The 22135-nt window shown below is 41.8% G+C and overlaps 1 protein-coding gene across 2 annotated transcripts in view; it reads right to left on the bottom strand.

Moving 5' to 3' along the window:
• Positions 1-22135, bottom strand: part of LOC121571305 (glutamate receptor ionotropic, delta-1-like) — a 515242-nt gene that overhangs the window by 213665 nt on the left and 279442 nt on the right. For both annotated transcript variants that reach the window (XM_045222049.1, XM_041882706.2), the window contains exon 3: positions 15493-15777. In XM_045222049.1, the coding sequence (XP_045077984.1) occupies positions 15493-15777 (285 nt within the window). The remainder of the gene's footprint in view (positions 1-15492; positions 15778-22135) is intronic.

Here is a 22135-nt window from a genome sequence, read left to right as displayed (position 1 = left end):
TTGTGAATGTTGACCTGCTTAAAAGTCTTACTCACATCGGCTACGGAGAGCGTGATCACATAGTCATCCGAAACAGCTGGTGCTCTCATGCATGCTTCAGTGTTGCTTGCTTCGAAGCGAGCATAGAAGTGGTTTAGCTCGTCTGGAAGTCTTGTGTCACTGAGCAGCTCGCGGCTGTGCTTCCCTTTGTAGTCTGTAATAGTTTTCAAGCCCTGCCACATCCGACGAGCATCAGAGCCGGTGTAGTACGATTCAGTCTTAGTCCTGTATTGACTCTTTGCCTGTTTGATGGTTAGTCGGAGGGCATAGCAGGATTTCTTATAAGCGTCCGGGTTAGAGTCCCGCTCCTTGAAAGCGGCAGCTCTACCCTTTAGCTCAGTGCGTATGTTTCATGTAATCCATGGCTTCTGGTTGGGGTATGTACGTATGGTCACTGTGGGGACGACATCGTCGATGCACTTATTGATGAAGCCAGTGACTGATGTGGTGTACTCCTCAATGCTATCTGAAGAATTCCGGAACATGTTCCAGTCTGTGCTAGCAAAACAGTCCTGTAGCTTAGCATCTGCGTCATCTGACCACTTTTTTTATTAACCGAGTCACTGGTGCTTCCTGCTTTAGTTTTTGCTTATAAGCAGGAATCAGGAGGATAGAATTATGGTCAAATTTGCCAAATGGAAGGCGAGGGAGAGCTTTGTATACGTCTCTGTTTGTGGAGTAAAGGTGGTCTAGAGTTTTTTTTCCGTCTGGTTGCACATTTAACATGCTGGTAGAAATTAGGTAGAACGGGTTTAAGTTTCTCTGCATTAAAGTCCCTGGCCACTAGGAGTGCTGCCTCTGGATGAGCGTTTTCCTGTTGACTTATGGCCTTATACAGCTCATTCAGTGCAATCTTAATGCCAGCATTGGTTTGTGGTGGTAAATAGACAGCTATGAAAAATATAGATGAAAACTCTCTTGTGTGGTCTACAGCTTATCATAAGATACTCTACCTGTAGCCATGAAGTGCTTTGAAAGGCTGGTCATGGCTCACATTAAAACCATTATCCCAGAAACCCTAGACCCACTCCAATTTGCATACCGCCCCAACAGATACACAGATGATGCAATCTCTATTGCACTCCACACTGGACAAACGGAACACCTAGGTGAGAATGCTATTCATTGACTACAGCTCAGTGTTCAACACCATAGTGCCCTCAAAGCTCATCAATAAGCTAAGGACCCTGGGACTAAACACCTCCCTCTGCAACTGGATCCTGGACTTCCTGACGGGCCGCCCCCAGGTGGTAAGGGTAGGTAACAACACATCTGCTACGCTGATCCTCAACACGGGGGCCCCTCAGGGGTGCGTGCTCAGTCCCCTCCTTTACTCCCTGTTCACCCATGAATGCATGGCCAGGCACGACTCCAACACCATCATTAACTTTGCCGACGACACAACAGTGGTAGGCCTGATCACCGACAACGATGAGACAGCCTATAGGGAGGAGGTCAGAGACCTGGACGTGTGGTGCCAGGATAACAACCTCTCCCTCAATGTGATCAAGACAAAGGAGATGATTGTGGACTACAGGAAAAAGAAGAGGACCGAACACGCAACCATTCTCAACGACGGGGCTGTAGTGGAGCAGGTTGAGAGCTTCAAGTTCCTTGGTGTCCACATCACCAACAAACTATCATGGTCCAAACACACCAAGAAAGTCATGAAGAGGGCACGACAAAGCCTATTCCCCCTCAGGAGACTGAAAGGATTTGGCATTGGTCCTCAGATCCTCAAAAAGTTATACAGCTGCACCATCGAGAGCATCCTGACTGGTTGCATCACTGCCTGTTATGGAAACTGCTCGGCCTCCGACCACAAGGCACTACAGAGGGTAGTGCGTACGGCCCAGTACATCACTGGGGCCAAGCTTCCTGCCATCCAGGATGTCTACACCAGGCGGTGTCAGAGGAAGTCCCTATAAATTGTCAAAGACTCCAGCCACCCTAGTCATAGAGTGTTCTCTCTGCTACCGCACGGCAAGCGGTACCGGAGCGCCAAGTCTAGGTCCAAAAGGCTTCTTAACAGCTTCTGCCCCCAAGCCATAAGACTCCTGAACAGCTAATCAAATGGCTACCATTACTATTTGCATTGTCACCCCCCCACCTCGTCTTTTATGCTGCTGCTACTCTCTGTTTATTTTCTTTGCATAGTCACTTTAACTCTACCTACATGTACATATTACCTCAATTACCTCGACTAACCTGTGCCTCCACACATTGACTCTGTACCGGTAGCCCTTGTATATAGCCTCGCTACTGTTATTTTACTGATGCTCTTTAATTATTTTCTATTTTTATTTTTTAATTATCAATTTTTTACTTAACACTTATTTTCCTTAAAACTGCATTGTTGGTTAAGGGCTTGTAAGTAAGCATTTCACTGTAAGGTCTACAGCTGTTGTATTCGGAGCATGTGACAAATACACAATTATTTTATTTCATCATTCTCCAAATGACAAATTGTTTATACAGGATAGGCATACATGGGATTACCATCTCCTTTGTACGAACTTGCAAGAAAATATAATTTCCAAATTGTAATACTCTGGGTGGGACACCATTCTCCTAGTGCTAGAAGGCAAACAATGTGGAAGCTATCGCTAACCAAGCAATACTCACATGAACTCAAAAATGATGAGTTGGAAATGTGAAATGACAAATGGGACAAGATAAGGGAAACAGAGAGGAGACATTTAAAAGGGATGCCATTGATGCATTCATGTGAATAAATGGGCATCACTAACACACATCATTTAATGCTGTCTGAGTTTAGACACAAAACCAGCTGCTTGAACAGCGATAAAAGCAAACAGCCAAACAGTCAGCGTGACAACATTACTGTAGCAACTCTAGTCTAAATACAACATACACTAACTATAGCATCTATGGACAAACTCCCATTACAGTCCATTACAGTACCTCTGCTGACATGTACCGCTATCATAACAGATTCAAAGCTGAGATAGCTAGTAAAGTGGGGCTTTAGGCTATCGATGCTCCATTAATTCCTCCATTCCAACAGAATACACGCATGAGAGTTGTACCAAATGCTATGGAGCTATGGGCTACGGACCAAAGTTTGATATCAAACGTGTGTTTGATATATTGCTACCGTGATTATGGATAATCATTAATGAATCGTGAATAATGATGAGTGTTAAGTTACAGGGTCATAAATATCATTCATCCCAAAAAATAAGAACCTCCCCTATTATTGGTAATGGTGAGAGGTTAGCATGTTTTGGGGGCATGATCTTTGTGCATCTGTAACTTTCTCAGTCATCATTATTCAAGATACATTAATGATTATTCATAATCATGTTAGCATCCATATTTAGGTAGATGTGTTCAGAAACATATTGTATTCTAATTTACAATAAAAGTGACTCCAAAATGACACAATACATGATTTACCATTCATTTCTATTGGGCACAACATAATCTGAAACACAACCAAAACAAACTGCAAATGCATCCAACAAGTTTGTAGAGTCAAAAGCGTGATGTAGTCATTTTGTGCTAGGAATATGGGACCAAAGACGAAACTTTTTACCTTTTTACCAAAACTTTTTACCCTTTTTTTGCATTCATTTCTAAACAGTAACACAAATATGTATGGAAATCCCCTCAAATAAAAGGTGACATTATGTACTGTCCCCTCATATTCAACATTTGATATCAAATCCAAAATGCTGGAGTATAGAGCATCACTGTCCAAATAAATACGTAGGGGACACATTTGCAATTGTGCTTTCGGTAAGTATTCAGACCCCTTGACTTTTTCAACATTTTGCAAATGTATAAAAATAAAACCAAATAAATACCTTAAGTACACATACAGTGGGGAAAAAAAGTATTTAGTCAGCCACCAATTGTGCAAGTTCTCCCACTTAAAAAGATGAGAGAGGCCTGTAATTTTCATCATAGGTACACGTCAACTATGAAAAAAAAAAAATCCAGAATATCACATTGTAGGATTTTTTATGATTTTATTTGCAAATTGTGGTGGAAAATAAGTATTTGGTCACCTACAAACAAGCAAGATTTCTGGCTCTCACAGACCTGTAACTTCTTCTTTAAGAGGCTCCTCTGTCCTCCACTCGTTACCTGTATTAATGGCACCTGTTTGAACTTGTTATCAGTATAAAAGACACCTGTCCACAACCTCAAACAGTCACACTCCAAACTCCACTATGGCCAAGACCAAAGAGCTGTCAAAGGACACCAGAAACAAAATTGTAGACCTGCACCAGGCTGGGAAGACTGAATCTGCAATAGGTAAGCAGCTTTGTTTGAAGAAATCAACTGTGGGAGCAATTATTAGGAAATGGAAGACATACAAGACCACTGATAATCTCCCTCGATCTGGGGCTCCACGCAAGATCTCACCCCGTGGGGTCAAAATGATCACAAGAACGGTGAGAAAAAATCCCAGAACCACACGGGGGGACCTAGTGAATGACCTGCAGAGAGCTGGGAATAAAGTAACAAAGCCTACCATCAGTAACACACTACGCCGCCAGGGACTAAAACCCTGCAGTGCCAGACGTGTCCCCCTGCTTAAGCCAGTACATGTCCAGGCCCGTCTGAAGTTTGCTAGAGTGCATTTGGATGATCCAGAAGAGGATTGGGAGAATGTCATATGGTCAGATGAAACCAAAATAGAACTTTTTGGTAAAAACTCAACTCGTCGTGTTTGGAGGACAAAGAATGCTGAGTTGCATCCAAAGAACACCATACCTACTGTGAAGCATGGGGGTGGAAACATCATGCTTTGGGGCTGTTTTTCTGCAAAGGGACCAGGACGACTGATCCGTGTAAAGGAAAGAATGAATGGGGCCATGTATCGTGAGATTTTGAGTGAAAACCTCCTTCTATCAGCAAGGGCATTGAAGATGAAACGTGGCTGGGTCTTTCAGCATGACAATGATCCCAAACACACCGCCCGGGCAACGAAGGAGTGGCTTCGTAAGAAGCATTTCAAGGTCCTGGAGTGGCCTAGCCAGTCTCCAGATCTCAACCCCATAGAAAATCTTTGGAGGGAGTTGAAAGTCCGTGTTGCCCAGCGACAGCCCCAAAACATCACTGCTCTAGAGGAGATCTGCATGGAGGAATGGGCCAAAATACCAGCAACAGTGTGTGAAAACCTTGTGAAGACTTACAGAAAACGTTTGACCTGTGTCATTGCCAACAAAGGGTATATAACAAAGTATTGAGAAACTTTTGTTATTGACCAAATACTTATTTTCCACCATAATTTGCAAATAAATTCATTAAAAATCCTACAATGTGATTTTCTGGATTTCTTTTTCTCATTTTGTCTGTCATAGTTGACGTGTACCTATGATGAAAATTACAGGCCTCTCTCATCTTTTTAAGTGGGAGAACTTGCACAATTGGTGGCTGACTAAATACTTTTTTTCCCCACTGTAAGTATTCAGACCCTTTGCTATGAGACTCGAAATTGAGCTCAGGTGCATCCTTGATATGTTCCTACAACTTGATTGGTGTCCACCTGTAGTAAATTCAATTGATTGGATATGATTTGGAAAGGTACACACCTGTCTATATAAGGTCCCACAGTTGACAGTGCATGTTGGAGCAAAAACCAAGCCATGAGATCAAAGGAATTGTCCATACAGCTCTGAGACAGGATTGTGTCGAGGCACAGATCTGAGGAAGGGTACCAAAAAATTTCTGCGGCATTGAAGGTCCCCAAGAACACAGTGGCCTTCATCATTCCTAAATGGAAGAAGTTTGGAACCACCAAGACTCTTCCTAGAGCTGGCCACCCGGCCAAACTTTTGCAATCGGGGGAGAAGGGCCTTGGTCAGGGAGGTGACCAAGAACCCAACGGTCACTCTGACAGAGCTCCAGAGTTCCTCTGTGGAGATGGGAGAACCTTCCAGAAGGACAACCATCTCTGCAGCACTCCACCAATGAGGCCTTTATGGTAGAGTGGCCAGACGGAACCCACTCCTCAGTAAAAGGCACATGACAGCCCACTTGGAGTTTGCTAAAAGGCACCTAAAGGACTCTCAGACCATGAGAAACAAGATTCTCTGGTCTGATGAAACCAAGATTGAACTCTTTGGCCTGAATGCCAAGCGTCACGTCTGGAGGAAACCTGGCACCATCCCTACGGTAAAGCATGGTGTGGCAGCATCATGCTGTGGGGATGTTTTTCAGTGGCAGGGACTGGCAGACTAGTCAAGATCGAGGTAAAGATGAACGGAGCAAAGTACAGAGAGATCCTTGATGAAAACCTGCTCCAGAGTGCTCAGGACCTCAGACTGGGGCGAAGGTTCACCTTCCAACAGGACAACGACCCTAAGCACACAGCCAAGACAACACAGGAGTGGCTTCGGGACAAGTCTCTGAATGTCCTTGAGTGGCTCAGCCAGAGCCTGGACTTGAACCCGATCGAGCATCTCTGGAGAGACCTGAAAATAGCTGTGCAGCGACGCTCCCCATCCAACCTGTCAGAGCTTGAGAGGATCTGCAGAGAAGAATGGGAGAAACTCCCCAAATACAGGTGTGCCAATCTTGTAGCTTCATATCCAAGAAGACTCGAGGCTGTAATCGCTGCCAAAGATGCTTCAACAAAGTAATGAGTAGAGGGTCTGAATACTTATGTAAATGTTATTTATCAGTCGTTGTTTTTGACATTTGCAAAAATTTATAAAAACCTGTTTTTGCTTTGTCATTATTGGGTATTGTGTGTAGATTGATGAGGAAAATATTATTGAATCCATTTTAGACTAAGGCTGTAACGTACCAAATGTGGAAGAAGTCAAGAGGCTAAATACTTTCTGAATACACTGTATATACCACAGCTGTCTTCTTGAATCTTAACTAAAGGATCAGCCTACCCGTACTTTATGTACTGACACAAGGTCATTCAAACTGTCAGTATCTGAAGAATACGTGTGTGATGTTAGATAATGTCTCTGATGAAATGTATTATTTTCTTGGTGACCTAAACATTGACTGGTTATAATCTCTCAAGAAGAAGCTTCTTACTGTGACTAATGACTGTAACATGACCCAGATAATCACTCAACCAACACCACCTAGCGTGTATACCAATAGTGTTGGATCTGTGACATCCACTTGTATTGATAATATATTAATTAATGCTGCAGAGCTTTGCCCTAAAGCAATATTAATTCCCATTGGCTGTAGTGACCATAAAATTGTGGTAATAACAAGGAATACCAAAGTACCAAATTCAGGGCCTAAAACTATTTATAAGAGATCATACAAAGTTTTTTTTTGTAGAATATGTAAAATAATGATGTAGGTCTGATGTGTATAAGTAGGAGAATCCAGACGCAGCACTTGGGAGTATTTTGTAAAATTATTCTTGCCAATTGTTGACAAACATGAAACTGTTAGGAAACTGTGAGAACTGTCAGAGCGCCCTGGATCGATGATGAATTAAAAAAATGTATGGTTAAAAAAAAGGTGGCAAAAAAAGGTGGCAAACAAGTCAGGCTGCTCAGCTGATTGGTTGACATACTGTCAATTGAGAAATGGTGTGACTAAACTTCACTGAGAAGTGAAATGACAACATAAAACAGTGAACCATCATATTCGTGTATTGAAGATCTAATAATGAAAGAGAAGGATTGCTGTTTTGAATTTGGTCAAGTTTGTGTGGAAGAGATGGAAAAACGATTGTTATCTATCAATAATTATAAGCCACCAGGTATAGACAATCTAGATGAGAAACTATTGAGAATGGTAGCAGACTGTATTGCCACCCTTATTTTCCATGTCTTTAACCAAAGCCTAAAGGAGTGTATGTGTGTCCACAGGCATGGAAGGAAGCTAAATTAACTCCACTACCTAAAAATAGTAAAGCACCCTTTTCTGGCCTCTAACAGCTGCCAATCAGTTTGCTGCCTGTTCTTAGTAAACTGATGGAGGAAATTGTGTTTGAACACATGCAATGCTATTTTTCAAAGAACAACTACAGATATTCAGCATGTATATAGGGAAGGGCAATTAACTTGTACTGCACTGACTCAGATGACTGATGATTGGCTAAAATAAATGGATAATAAGATTATAATTGGATCTGTATTGTTAGATTTCAATGCAGCCGTTGATGTTATTGATAATCATTGTTATTGAAAAAAAATGCACTTGTTATGGCTTTACCTCACCTACCATCACATGGTTGGAGAGTTACTTATCAAATAGAACTCAGAGAGTATTCTTCGATAGAAGCTTCTCCAACATCATATATGTACAGTGCGGTATCCCTCAGGGTAGTTGCCTTGGGCTGTTACTCTTCTCTATTTTAACAAATGACTTGCCACTTGTCTTACAAGAAGCTAAAATGACTATGTATGCTGTAGATTGCACTCTCTACACATCAGCAGCTACAGCCAGTGAGCTCACTGAGATTCTTAGCAAGAAGTTACAGTCAGAGTCAGAATGGGTAATTAACAATAAACTGGTCTTAAATAGACCTCAAAACCAAAAGCATTGTATTTGATTCAAATAATTCTCTCAGACCTAAACCTCAACTGGATTTGTGCATAAAGGGTGTGACCATTGAACAAGTTGAAGAAGCTGAACTCCTAGGAGTAACATCGGATGGTCAGTTATCATGGTCAAGTCATATTGACAAAGTTGTGGTGAAAATTTAAAATATTTTGACACAAAGATCAACTCTACTAGTTGATCATAATTTGATCTTGTCCCATCTTGATTACTGTCCGGTAATCTGGTCTGGTGCAGCAAAGAAAGACCTAGCAAAGCTGCAGCTGGCTCAAAACCAAGCAGCACGCCTTACCCTTAACTGGACACACAGAACTAACATCAACAACATGCATGATAGTCTTTCATGGTTGAGGGTTAAGAAGAAATTGACTACTTCTCTTCTAGTCTTTTTAAGAAACATTTGTGTGTTGAAAATGCCTAACCACTTGTATAACCTATTTGCATACACTTCAAACAGACATACAGTACATACCCCACCAGACACGCCACTATGGCTTTCTTCACGATACCCAAACCAAAAACAGATGTAATGCGTCACTCAGTTATGTATAGAGCCATGTCAATGTGGAATGCTCTGCCACCAGAGGTTAAACAGGCAAAAAACAAGTTTTGCTTAAAAGAAATACATTCAAAAAACGTATTGTATCACAGCGCCTTTCCTCTTTCTAAAGATCTAATTTAACTGTTCTGTATATAAGAATATGAATATGTAGAAATATGAATAGTGTGTAAATAGTATTTTTGTTGTTTTGGTGTCTTTCCAGTATACAACTCTTATGTTGTATGTTTTATTTAATGTAATATCTTATGTTGTTTTTGGTTCTGTACTTGTCATGTATTTGTACGTTTTATGTGGAAGAGTAGCTGCTGCATGTGTAGTAGCTAATGGGTATCCTAATAAACTGAACTAAACCTCTTCAGTCCTGAGCGTGCCCCTTTTTGACAAACCACCAGTGATACCTCATGGGAAATACAGAAGAGAAGTATGCTTTGATGATGCATATACATACAAATCATTATCAGTTCTGCACAAACACAACTTCCTTTACTGTAAGGCCCACTGTTGCATCAAGTCATTACAAGCATTGACATTCATACAATTAACTAGATACTGTATGTTATTAGGTAATACTGTCAGGCATGGACTTCAATGCTACAGCACCATGGTGCCTGGAGCAAGTGGGGTATAACTATTATGTTGTCTAACATCTGTCTGCACAGTGGAAGTGCAGAAAGCGCCAGTCGACTGATGACTCAGCAAGGAGCAATACAGCCTCAGCTTTTCATCAGCTGCTGCTGTACTTCACAAGTGACATATTTACACATAAGAATGTACAACTGACTCCATACCGGGAGCAATTGAAATAAATAAAATCCTTGTATCTTCCTTGTACAGTCATATTCAAATGTAATTAAGTACTTTGTCATGACAGGATGATAACCAGATGGGTCAAGAGCTTGTTATCTACAGTAGAGGTTGACATGGGAACAGGAATCCCGCAGGTCTGCAGGATTCAGGCAGGAATGGGAGTCAAGTTCTAGAGTCAAGTTCGGGACACTCATTAGACGGGACAGGATTGACAGTCCACAGGAACGGGCAGTAGAAATATGCAGTGTGTGGGGCATTTCATGAAAAACACTAACTGTGTGTTTTGGGCTTATATACAGTAGTTTACTTAACCCATTACACACGTGGAAATTGGCATATATGGATAGGGCTAAATTGAAATGTTTCTTTCAGAAGAAATATGGAATGCATAACCATGGTAGAAATGAAAAGGGAACAGTTTGGAGAGATGATGGTACAATTATTAGAATGAGGTGAGGACACAAAAGTTCACCTGACAAGACTGAATCCAAAACATTACACTGTTGATTTTGTGTGCATTTTACATTTACTGTAAATTTCGCCGCATTTGATAATAACAAAATCTAAAAATACTCTGGATACATTCAGTAACATTATAAGAATATTCTTGACGAATTTGTGGTAAGTGCAACATAAGACAAATACATTACAAGGGTTTGAATGATAGGTCTAACTGGTGTCTCCAAGTTGTCACACACACCTCTCCAAAGTGTGCACAGGTCCTAAGTAATTTCAATGCACTTTTATGACTCAAAGAAGAGTCTTCAACTATAAGGTGCTTTTTTGAGCTCTCATTGCTGTGCCGTTGAGGAACTAGAGCAAGCACATTTGTAGTTGTTTTGTTTGGAACACAGCCATGCATCCCCGCCATCACACATTTACTGTTGTTGTCTACGCAATCCAAAACTGTCCATTATAAATTACTTTCTGGGTAGGGTGGGCATAATTTGAAAGCTTGTTCCATTGCCAACATGACTAGCTAAATTATGAAATACGATCTTACAGTGTTAGGCTTTCACAAGGCAAATCTGAGAAGCAGATCTTAATTATGGAAATTTGAAGTGCACATTTGGACTCTTGGACACTTGCTTGTATGACATCAAAGCGGTATTTATTATAATCCTCAACGTCTCATCTTTCAAAATACATTGAGTCCTACTAATTTACAGCATTCACTCAGACAACAACAAATGTGCAAAAGTTGCCCAATTAGCGGGAGAGATGGGGAAACTTCTTGTCGCGCGCGGTGCTCAAGTTCAGAATGGCTCACAGTCAAAACCCATACAGCGCTGTGAAAAAGAGGCCCTGAGCTCTGACATCATGTATAGCTTGTTACTGTACAGGCACTTATCAGTGTCCAAATCTGCAATTTTCAACCTGTATATGGGTATGAGTGTAAACGGTTAATACAAAATAAAAAGAAAAGAAGGGCCATTTTCCCCCTACCCCTTCTCTCGGCTCACTCTCGCGCCTCACTCCAGTTGTAGCCGTGGCCACTGAGCAGTCACTACTTTACCTCAGATACCAACTCTATGTCAGTGAATTATATTTCCTTCAATAGAGGTACTGAGTTCATCCAATTCTGGGTAAGTAGAAGGGCTGCCTTCATTGCCAAAATCTTGTAATGTGGTTGTTATCAGCTGTGTGAGCAGGCAACTGTGTCTTGAGCGCTGAGTGGCAGCCAAACGGAGCAGTTGCTATGGCTACTCACAGGCAGAGTGGGGGACAGACAGAGAAACAGCTAATAACTATAATTATTTCTGATTTCTGTGCGTAAAAATGCGCATGGGACGGGAGTGATTTTTATTGGGGAGGGACAGGAAAGTTCCAGGGTTATAGTGGTAGCGGGTAGCATTGCTTTGCTTGCTTTGATATGCTTTGCTTTACTTCAGTTTGCTCTGCTCTGCTCTGCTCTGCTCTGCCTTGCGTTGCTCTGCCTTGCATGCTACCTCAGTGAGTGACGCCACTGCCCCACACGAGTCCCAGGCTCAGCTGGCTCCGGCTGACAGCACTCAGTTAGGGCCCCCACCCAGGGTTACGGGAAAATGTAAGGTTGAATGGGCTCTCAAACCCTGGCTGGCAGCCAGTCTAGGGGATGGACAACTACAATTACAAAGCCACAAGTCCAAAATGGCTCACCAGGAGGATACAGGAATCCCATCTCCAAAATGTCTGGAAAGGTGGATGAAGGCTGTAACTGATAACTGATGAAAATGTATGCATTCACTACTGACTCAATTGTAAATGTAAAGTAAATGTTGTAAAACTGTTGCAGGTTCAGGACAGTACAGGTATGGATTCTCACTCCTGTGTCAACCACTAATCTGCAGCTCAGTCTTGTATCCACACACACCCGTCAGTAATGTTGAGTGGCAAGTGGCTATTTTTTTTTTACAAATTAATTATTGGAGTGTGTTGATTATAGATGCATAGCCTCTGCTTTAATCACCTGTCTACTCTATCTGCTGTGGGTGGATGGATGTAATGTATCTTTGACCTGACAGCCTCAGATATCAGCTGACTCGAAGGCATTAATTAGCTTTCAATAACATGTAATGAAAGTATTCACATAGTAATGAATGGCTCAATGCTACACTGCAACTGATGCTATAATGAATTCCTATCTACTCATCCAGAGGTTGCAGTCAAAACATTCGAATGTAAGTGTCTTTTCTATAGCAGAGCGGGGCTGTCACACAACCTACTGTAGCGTTATCATAGTGTACCTGCTTTAGATTTATAGCTAGTTACCGTGTAGTATATGTATTTGTATTTATTATGGATCCCCATTAGCTGCTGCCAAGGCAGCAGCTGCTCTTCCTGGGGTCCAGCAAAATTAAGGCAGTTATACATTTCTTTTCAACATTACAATACATTCACAACATATTTCACAACATATTAAGTGTGTGCCCTCAGGCCCCTACTCTACCACCACATATCTACAACACAAAATCCATGTGTACGTGTGTGTATAGCGCGTATGTTATCGTGTGTTTGTATGCATGTGTCTGTGCGTATGTTTGTGTTGCTTCACAGTCCCCGATGTTCCATAAGGTGTATTTTTATCTGTTTTCTAAATCTAATTTTACTGCTTGCATGAGTTACTTGGCTCTATGTAGTACTGTGCACCTCCCATAGTCTGTTATGGACTTGTGGACTTTGAAGAGACCTCTGGTGGCATGTCTTGTGGGGTATGCATGGATGTCCGAGCTGTGTGCCAGTAGTTCAAACAGACAGTTCGGTGCATTTAACATGTCAATACCTCTCACAAATACAAGTAGTGATGAAGTCAATCTCTCCTGCACTTTGAGCCAGGGGCCAGCTGTGTTGCCCTGTTCTGAGCCAATTGCAATTTTCCTAAGTCCCTCTTTGTGGCACCTGACCACACAAGTAGTAGCACCCTGCTACAGCTACAGTTCCTTCAACCCCCTCCACAAATGTCATTGTCATCAGTAGTACTCTGCTGAATGCCTCATCTTCCCATCATCACTTACACATGCAGAGTTGCACAACCAGAGTTGTACAACTGTGGAAGATGACTCCCTGACGCACCAGGTATTAATGTGGTGCTTTGCTGCTTTGTGAAAGACCTCCTAGAGCATCAAAGGCCTGCTGCTTACTCCTCAGACTACAGATGGCAGAGGAAGTGGAGAAGACAGGGGTTTTGATACGATCACACTCAGAGAATGTGAATTATATGTTCTTAAATCACTCGTCTGCACTGAGGGTATTTTGACTGTTTTGAAATGTAATTGAAGTGCTGAGTTAAAGAATGTAACACAAGGATGTGGATGTCAGTGTTACTGCCTCGTCAAAACTGGTCTCTTTATTCATTATTTAACACTAATGGGGCCTGGTTAAGAATTAACACATTGTTTAGTCATACTTCTTGCCTATTCCTAGCCCTGATTAGTTGCATCTCATTAAAATCTAATACAATTGTATTAGTCACATGCTTCGTAAACAACAGATGTAGACTAACAGTGAAATGCTTACACCAAATGTATTCAGCCAAAATGTTATGACTACCTCTTGAGTTGCTGATGTTATAACAGGAAAATCAATAAACAATAGTATTTATGAAAGGTGTCTACTGAAAGTGTGTGAAGCATGTGTCCATGATAAAGTATCCCTACCACAGGTCTACTTTCAAACCGCTATGAATGGGTGTACAACTTCTGTACAACTGTTACTGGCCTCAGAAATGCATTGCTTATTCCAGAGCTTGCTGTGTTCTAAAAGTGGATTAGAAAAGGTCTGGCCTAAAGGGAGTTATAGGTGAGATTAATTAAATAATAAAGCCAATTAAGACTAGCTTCTCCAAGAACAGGATCAAGAGTGCAATCTATTATTACTCTTTGCCCTGTTGCCATTGGATGAAATGCACGAGCAATCAAGGTTTCAACTAACAAATGCACACATGAAAAACACAAGTTCCATCTAACCTAATCAGCGTGCAGTGCACTTGCAAAAAACCTCCCCCTCTGTACTGTTGGGTCAATTTCGTTAAAAAAATTACACATTATGCCTTTAATATGAACATGACCAAGGATTTACCACAACTTTTTGGGCAATCACACATGAATCCCCTCTGTGAGTCAGTGCATGGCTTTGATAATGTTTTCTAAACGTTTTGAATCACTAAACACTCTGACCTCCTTATGGAGACCCTCAATATATTATTTATGTGAACTGTGATATGAGGTGATTTACTATTTATATTATGCTCATACGCTATGAGAGCATGACGCGATGACGGCTTATGAAGTGATTTCATTGGAATGATTTACAAATGGTGACAGGGAGTAATATTTAATCTATGCTTCAGTGGCATCTACAAATTACCTTATGATGAGAACTGTAAATAAACGCATTGGAACAAATCTCCAAAATATCTTCATCCTGGCAGTTCAGATGTACCGTTCATCGTAAACAGAATATACTAATGAGTGCAATGGGAATGTAAGGTAGACAAAACAATTATTGGAGGTGTGTGAACCACGAACACCCAGTTAAGGGGATAGTGCAACATTTTGGCAACATTTTTGTATTTACCCAGAGTCAGATGAACTCATGGACACCATTGTTATGTCTCTGCGGGCAGTTTGAAGGAAGTTGAAGGTAGTTTCTGGAGCTATTGCTAATAGCGTTAGCGCAATGAATGGAAGTCTATAGGAAGAGCAAGCATAAAAATGGTATCCATGAGTTCATCTAACTCTGGGTAAGTACAAAAAAGGGGTTATTTGCCAAAATGTCACACTTTCCCTTTAAACATTAATCAGTATTTTGCATTGTCCAACAGAACAATATAGCTCCAGGAAAAAACTTTTATCCTATTGATTACTGCTGGTTCGCCATCACGATTATGGTCATCATCATCATCATCATCATCATCATCAACATCGTACTGGCCTTCCTCCTTGGAGAAGAGGTCTTTTGAAGGTCACACATACAAAAACACTCAACAAAACCTGTAATGGTCACACAACACTACACTGTGTTTTCCACACACCCACCCATCAACCCCCACTCACCCTCTCCCCCACACCCTCTCCCACACTCACCGTAGTCAGCATCATAGAAGATGATGAACTTCTGCCAGCGCAGCTCAGTGACCAGGGTCAGCATGACGTCGTTGAGGCGTGCAGGTGGACGAGCGGCCAGGGTGTAGCTCTCCCCATCAGGGCTGGGGTTGAGGTGGCAGGCGGTGCGTGGCGTGCCCACGCCGTTCCTCTGGATAAACAGATGGGGTATGTGCATGGCGTCGGTCAAGGACTGGAGGGCATTGGCGGCTGCACAGCCTGTAGACGTCACCAGAGCCAGGATGCCCTGGTTCATCAGCTCACAGGCTGAAGAGGGACAATGACAAGAGAGGGACATAATGAGACAAACTTCAGACATTCCAATAAGGCAGTAGAGAGCACGAGGAATCAGTAGTGGTCAAAGGAAAGTAGTGTGATCTGTTTGTTAGAGATAGCAAAGATAAAGATGGAGATAAAAAAGATGGAGATAACAAAATGCCCCCCAAAGATCAAACTACTGGAGAAATTGGGAAGGGACTTATGGCACAGAGGGTTTTTTCAGAAAGTATGTGAGGTGAAGGGACAGAAGTTAAAGGGCAGGTCAGAGCAGGGCACAGCAGGGCAGGGTAGGACATGGGCAGGGTAGGACACAGTCGGGCAGTGCAGGACATGGGCAGGGTAGGACACAATACGGCAATAGAGCAGCAGACCAGGGTATGGGCCGGGAAGGAACTGAGGGCACATACAGCCATATGGCTATTGGAATAACAACAGGAAGAGGATGGCTGAAAGAGTGGGTAGGGCCTGTAGAAAAGTAAACAAAGCATACCTTAAATGTCACAACAACAAAAAAATACACTACAACAAGTTATGCAATAAATCCCTTTCTCTTTTGCACGCACCACCTCATCCCTCCCCACCACCACAGAAACATGTACTCACTGAAATCTGTCACTCAGATTAACATACAAATCCATGTTTGTAATACTTGTAGTTTCTAAAATAGTTTGTCCAACCACCACTTCCTCCTGCTGTTTGTTTATGTTTGTGTGTGCTTTAGAGAAATCAAGATGCTTGTTGCTGGGACGAATTACTGAAAGTACAGTAAAATATGTATATAGTCTTAACATCTATAGCTCCAAATTTACCCTGAAATGCTGTTCATTATAAGTAATAGTAAATATTTTATGAATGTTGAGCATCTCTGTCAGTGAGCTTCTGCTTATGAAGATATATAAAGTACTATGCTAGTTGGAAGGGTTGTAAGTGTGCTTGGAGGCATTAAAAATGGTAAATAAACATTTACCAGTGCTTAAAAACTGCTGACTGCCAAGTACACAAGTCGATGTCTTTATTCAAAGATAAAATACAAATAAAATGTTAATGGTCATAAGTTAAAGAAGTTTAATGTGAGTGTACGAGCTGTAAATCTTCTAAACTTCTGCCGACTCCCACACTCTCACCCACACACTTAACACATCAACACATATCAAATACCTACAGTATAACCAAACAGAAGTCAGAAGTCTAATTAACAAGGGACTCTGATTCAGTCTTAATAAGGCAGGAAACCTTAAATCAACCAGGCCTTGGGTCAATGAATACTTGTCTTGCATCAATAAGTACACAAAGTGTATAAAACATTAGGAACACCTTCCTAATATTGAGTTGCACCACCTTTTGCCCTGAGAACAGCCTCAATTTGTGGGGGCATGGACACTACAAGGTGTCGAAAGCGTTCCACAGGGATGCTGGCCCATGTTTCCCACAGTTGTGTCAAGTTGGTTGGATGTCCTTTGGGTGGTGGACCATTCTTGATACACACGGGAAACTATTGAGCGTGAAAAACCCAGAAGGGTTGCAGTTCTTGACACACTCAAACTGGCGAGCCTGGCACCTACTACCATACCATGTTCTAAGGCACTTAAATATTTTGTCTTGCCGATTCAACCTCTGAATGGCACACATACACAATCTCAAATGTCTCATGGATTGAAGTGGATTTAACAGGTGACATCAATAAGGGATCATAGCTTTCACCTAGATTCACCTGGTCAGTCTATGTCATGGAAAGAGCAGGTTTTCATAATGTTTTGTGCACTCAGTGTATTATCAATGTACCTGATCATTTCATGCGTAAAGGTACTGCTCTCTGGCCCCATACGGGGGTGGAGGGGAGTGCAGGACAGGAGGAGGAAGAGAGAGTGAGAGAGCAAAAGAAAGAGAGGGAGGGAGAGAGAGAATAAGATAAAGAATATGTGTGAGGGGAAATGAGGGGAAATGAGTGTAGAAAATCAGGGAGAGAGAGAGAGAGAGAGAGAGAGAGAGAGAGAGAGAGAGAGAGAGAGAGAGAGAGAGAGAGAGAGAGAGAGAGAGAGAGAGAGAGAGAGAGAGAGAGAGAGAGAGAGAGAGAGAGAATGAGGGCATTTAGGTGATTGAGGGACCTATTTTCCCCGAAGCACCTTCACATGCTAATGAATCACCCATGACCTGAACCCTCAGCAGCTCAAGAAAACTCCCCACTGGCTTGGCACACACAAATTCAGTTGGGCAGTTCAGTAGAGGAACTCAGTGGTTGAAATTACCCAAAGTACAGAAGAGCAACATTTCCAATTTAAAGTGAATGTTTTTCTACATTAATTGCAGTTAATTGAGACCTTAGAATATCTGTGTCGACCTAATCAAGTAAGAAGAAATGTAGCTGGGAGTTCAATTGGTAAAAGCAACACCTTTCGATATCACACCTCGTAACCCTGCACCAGTGGAGACTCCTCAGAGGAGAATGGGGAGGACCATCCTCCTCAGTGAATTGTATAAAATAAATCAATTTTTTCATTTTTAGATAAAACTATACTAAATATATTCACGTCAACAAATAATTCATTAAAACACACTGTTTTGCCATGAAGTTCTACAGTAGCCTCACCAGCACTCTGTAGGGTAGCATGAACTGACATGTTGTCCAGCCAATCAAAGGATCAGAGAAATAATCTAGTACTGAAAGCATGAGCTACAGCTAGCTAGCACTGCAGTGCATAAAATGTGGTGAGTAGTTGACTCAAAGAGAGTGAAAGACAATAGTTGAACAGTTTTGAACAAATACATTTCTTTAAAAATGAAGGAGACGCAATAGAGAACCTAGCTATATTTCTTAGATTTTTTTTCCACTTTCAATTAGCTAGAGAATGCAGCTAGCTAGTTTAGCCTACTCATACACCTGTTTCAGAGAGGGATGCTATGTTAGCTAGCTGGCTGTGGCTATCCAACACTGGAACTCTTCCAAGTCAAGGTAAGCGTTTGGTTTTATTAATTCATTACCACCGGGACACGCCGGTGTAACTGCTAAACTGCTTGCTGACTGTATACTGTACTGCATGATTGTAGTGGGTTAGTTCTAGTAGCTATGTTGACTATGACGTTATGGTGACAATGATGTTGGCTGTGTGTAGCGGTTAGTAGTTATGATATGAAGGTTTGGCTTGGAAAGGTTTTTTTAGGTGATTGAGGGACCTATTTTCCCCGAAGCACCTTCACATGCTAATGAATCACCCATGACCTGAACCCTCAGCAGCTCAAGAAAACTCCCCACTGGCTTGGCACACACAAATTCAGTTGGGCAGTTCAGTAGAGGAACTCAGTGGTTGAAATTACCCAAAGTACAGAAGAGCAACATTTCCAATTTAAAGTGAATGTTTTTCTACATTAATTGCAGTTAATTGAGACCTTAGAATATCTGTGTCGACCTAATCAAGTAAGAAGAAATGTAGCTGGGAGTTCAATTGGTAAAAGCAACACCTTTCGATATCACACCTCGTAACCCTGCACCAGTGGAGACTCCTCAGAGGAGAATGGGGAGGACCATCCTCCTCAGTGAATTGTATAAAATAAATCAATTTTTTCATTTTTAGATAAAACTATACTAAATATATTCACGTCAACAAATAATTCATTAAAACACACTGTTTTGCCATGAAGTTCTACAGTAGCCTCACCAGCACTCTGTAGGGTAGCACCATGCTGTAGCTGGAGGACAGCTAGTTTCCGGCCTCAACGTACCTACGTTGACTTCAATACAAAACCTAGGAGGCTCATGGTTCTCACCCCCTTCCATAGACTTACACAGTAATTATGCCAACCTCCGGAGGATGTCCTCCAACCTATCAGAGCTCTTGCAGCATGAACTGACATGTTGTCCAGCCAATCAAAGGATCAGAGAAATAATCTAGTACTGAAAGCATGAGCTACAGCTAGCTAGCACTGCAGTGCATAAAATGTGGTGAGTAGTTGACTCAAAGAGAGTGAAAGACAATAGTTGAACAGTTTTGAACAAATACATTTCTTTAAAAATGAAGGAGACGCAATAGAGAACCTAGCTATATTTCTTAGATTTTTTTTTCCACTTTCAATTAGCTAGAGAATGCAGCTAGCTAGTTTAGCCTACTCATACACCTGTTTCAGAGAGGGATGCTATGTTAGCTAGCTGGCTGTGGCTATCCAACACTGGAACTCTTCCAAGTCAAGGTAAGCGTTTGGTTTTATTAATTCATTACCACCGGGACACGCCGGTGTAACTGCTAAACTGCTTGCTGACTGTATACTGTACTGCATGATTGTAGTGGGTTAGTTCTAGTAGCTATGTTGACTATGACGTTATGGTGACAATGATGTTGGCTGTGTGTAGCGGTTAGTAGTTATGATATGAAGGTTTGGCTTGGAAAGGTTTTTTCGCCTGGTCACAGACAGCTGATGTGTTGTGCACTGAAGTCCACAAACACAGGGAAAAGTTGAGAGGAGGAGAGCGTGTAGATGCGAGGAGGAATTATACAACAAACAAAATGATCATGCTGTTTGTATGTGGCTGCTATGAATGTGAACTGTGTTTTCGTGTGATCAGGTCTGTATTCATTCTGCCGATTCAGTTGCGAAATGTTTCTTAAACGGAAGCAAACGGAACGAAATGGTTTGCAACTGTTGGACTAATGTTTAGACCCTATATCAGCTGGATGCAGGCAAGAGTGTGTAAGGCGGTATTGAATGTGTCTGTAAGGTTCTGTATTTATTTTCTTAGTCAACCTTGTTTTCTTGAACGTAGCCCTGTCTTTCATTTTTGTTCATTGATTTCACCTGTGTTACAGTGGGGAAAAAAGTATTTAGTCAGCCACCAATTGTGCAAGTTCTCCCTCTTAAAAATATGAGAGAGGCCTGTAATTTTCATCATAGGTACACGTCAACTATGACAGACAAAATGAGAATTTTTTTCTCCAGAAAATCACATTGTAGGATTTTTTATGAATTTATTTGCAAATTATGGTGGAAAATAAGTATTTGGTCAATAACAAAAGTTTCTCAATACTTTGTTATATACCCTTTGTTGGCAATGACACAGGTCAAATGTTTTCTGTAAGTCTTCACAAGGTTTTCACACACTGTTGCTGGTATTTTGGCCCATTCCTCCATGCAGATCTCCTCTAGAGCAGTGATGTTTTGGGGCTGTCGCTGGGCAACACGGACTTTCAACTCCCTCCAAAGATTTTCTATGGGGTTGAGATCTGGAGACTGGCTAGGCCACTCCAGGACCTTGAAATGCTTCTTACGAAGCCACTCCTTCATTGCCCGGGTGGTGTGTTTGGGATCATTGTCTTCAATGCCCTTGCTGATGGAAGGAGGTTTTCACTCAAGATCTCACGATACATGGCCCCATTCATTCTTTCCTTTACACGGATCAGTCGTCCTGGTCCCTTTGCAGAAAAACAGCCCCAAAGCATGAAGTTTACACCCCCATGCTTCACAGTAGGTATGGTGTTCTTTGGATGCAACTCAGCATTCTTTGTCCTCCAAACACGACGAGTTGAGTTTTTACCAAAAAGTTCTATTTTGGTTTCATCTGACCATATGACATTCTCCCAATCCTCTTCTGGATCATCCAAATGCACTCTAGCAAACTTCAGACGGGCCTGGACATGTACTGGCTTAAGCAGGGGGACACGTCTGGCACTGCAGGATTTGAGTCCCTGGCGGCGTAGTGTGTTACTGATGGTAGGCTTTGTTACTTTGGTCCCAGCTCTCTGCAGGTCATTCACTAGGTCCCCCGTGTGGTTCTGGGATTTTTGCTCACCGTTCTTGTGATCATTTTGACCCCACGAGATCTTGCGTGGAGCCCCAGATCGAGGGAGATTATCAGTGGTCTTGTATGTCTTCCATTTCCTAATAATTGCTCCCACAGTTGATTTCTTCAAACCAAGCTGCTTACCTATTGCAGATTCAGTCTTCCCAGCCTGGTGCAGGTCTACAATTTAGTTTCTGGTGTCCTTTGACAGCTCTTTGGTCTTGGCCATAGTGGAGTTTGGAGTGTGACTGTTTGAGGTTGTGGACAGGTGTCTTTTATACTGATAACAAGTTCAAACAGGTGCCATTAATACAGGTAATGAGTGGAGGACAGAGGAGCCTCTTAAAGAAGAAGTTGCAGGTCTGTGAGAGCCAGAAATCTTGCTTGTTTGTAGCTGACCAAATACTTATTTTCCACCATAATTTGCAAATAAATTCATAAAAAATCCTACAATGTGATTTTCTGGATTTTTTTTCTCAATTTGTCTGTCATAGTTGACGTTTACCTATGATGAAAGTTACAGGCCTCGCTCATCTTTTTAAGTGGGAGAACTTGCACAATTGGTGGCTGACTAAATAC

This window comes from Coregonus clupeaformis, chromosome 1, assembly GCF_020615455.1.
Source record: "Coregonus clupeaformis isolate EN_2021a chromosome 1, ASM2061545v1, whole genome shotgun sequence".
Lineage (NCBI taxonomy): Eukaryota > Metazoa > Chordata > Actinopteri > Salmoniformes > Salmonidae > Coregonus > Coregonus clupeaformis.
Note: the sequence above shows the minus strand (reverse complement) of the source record. Positions and strands in the feature narration are given on the sequence as shown.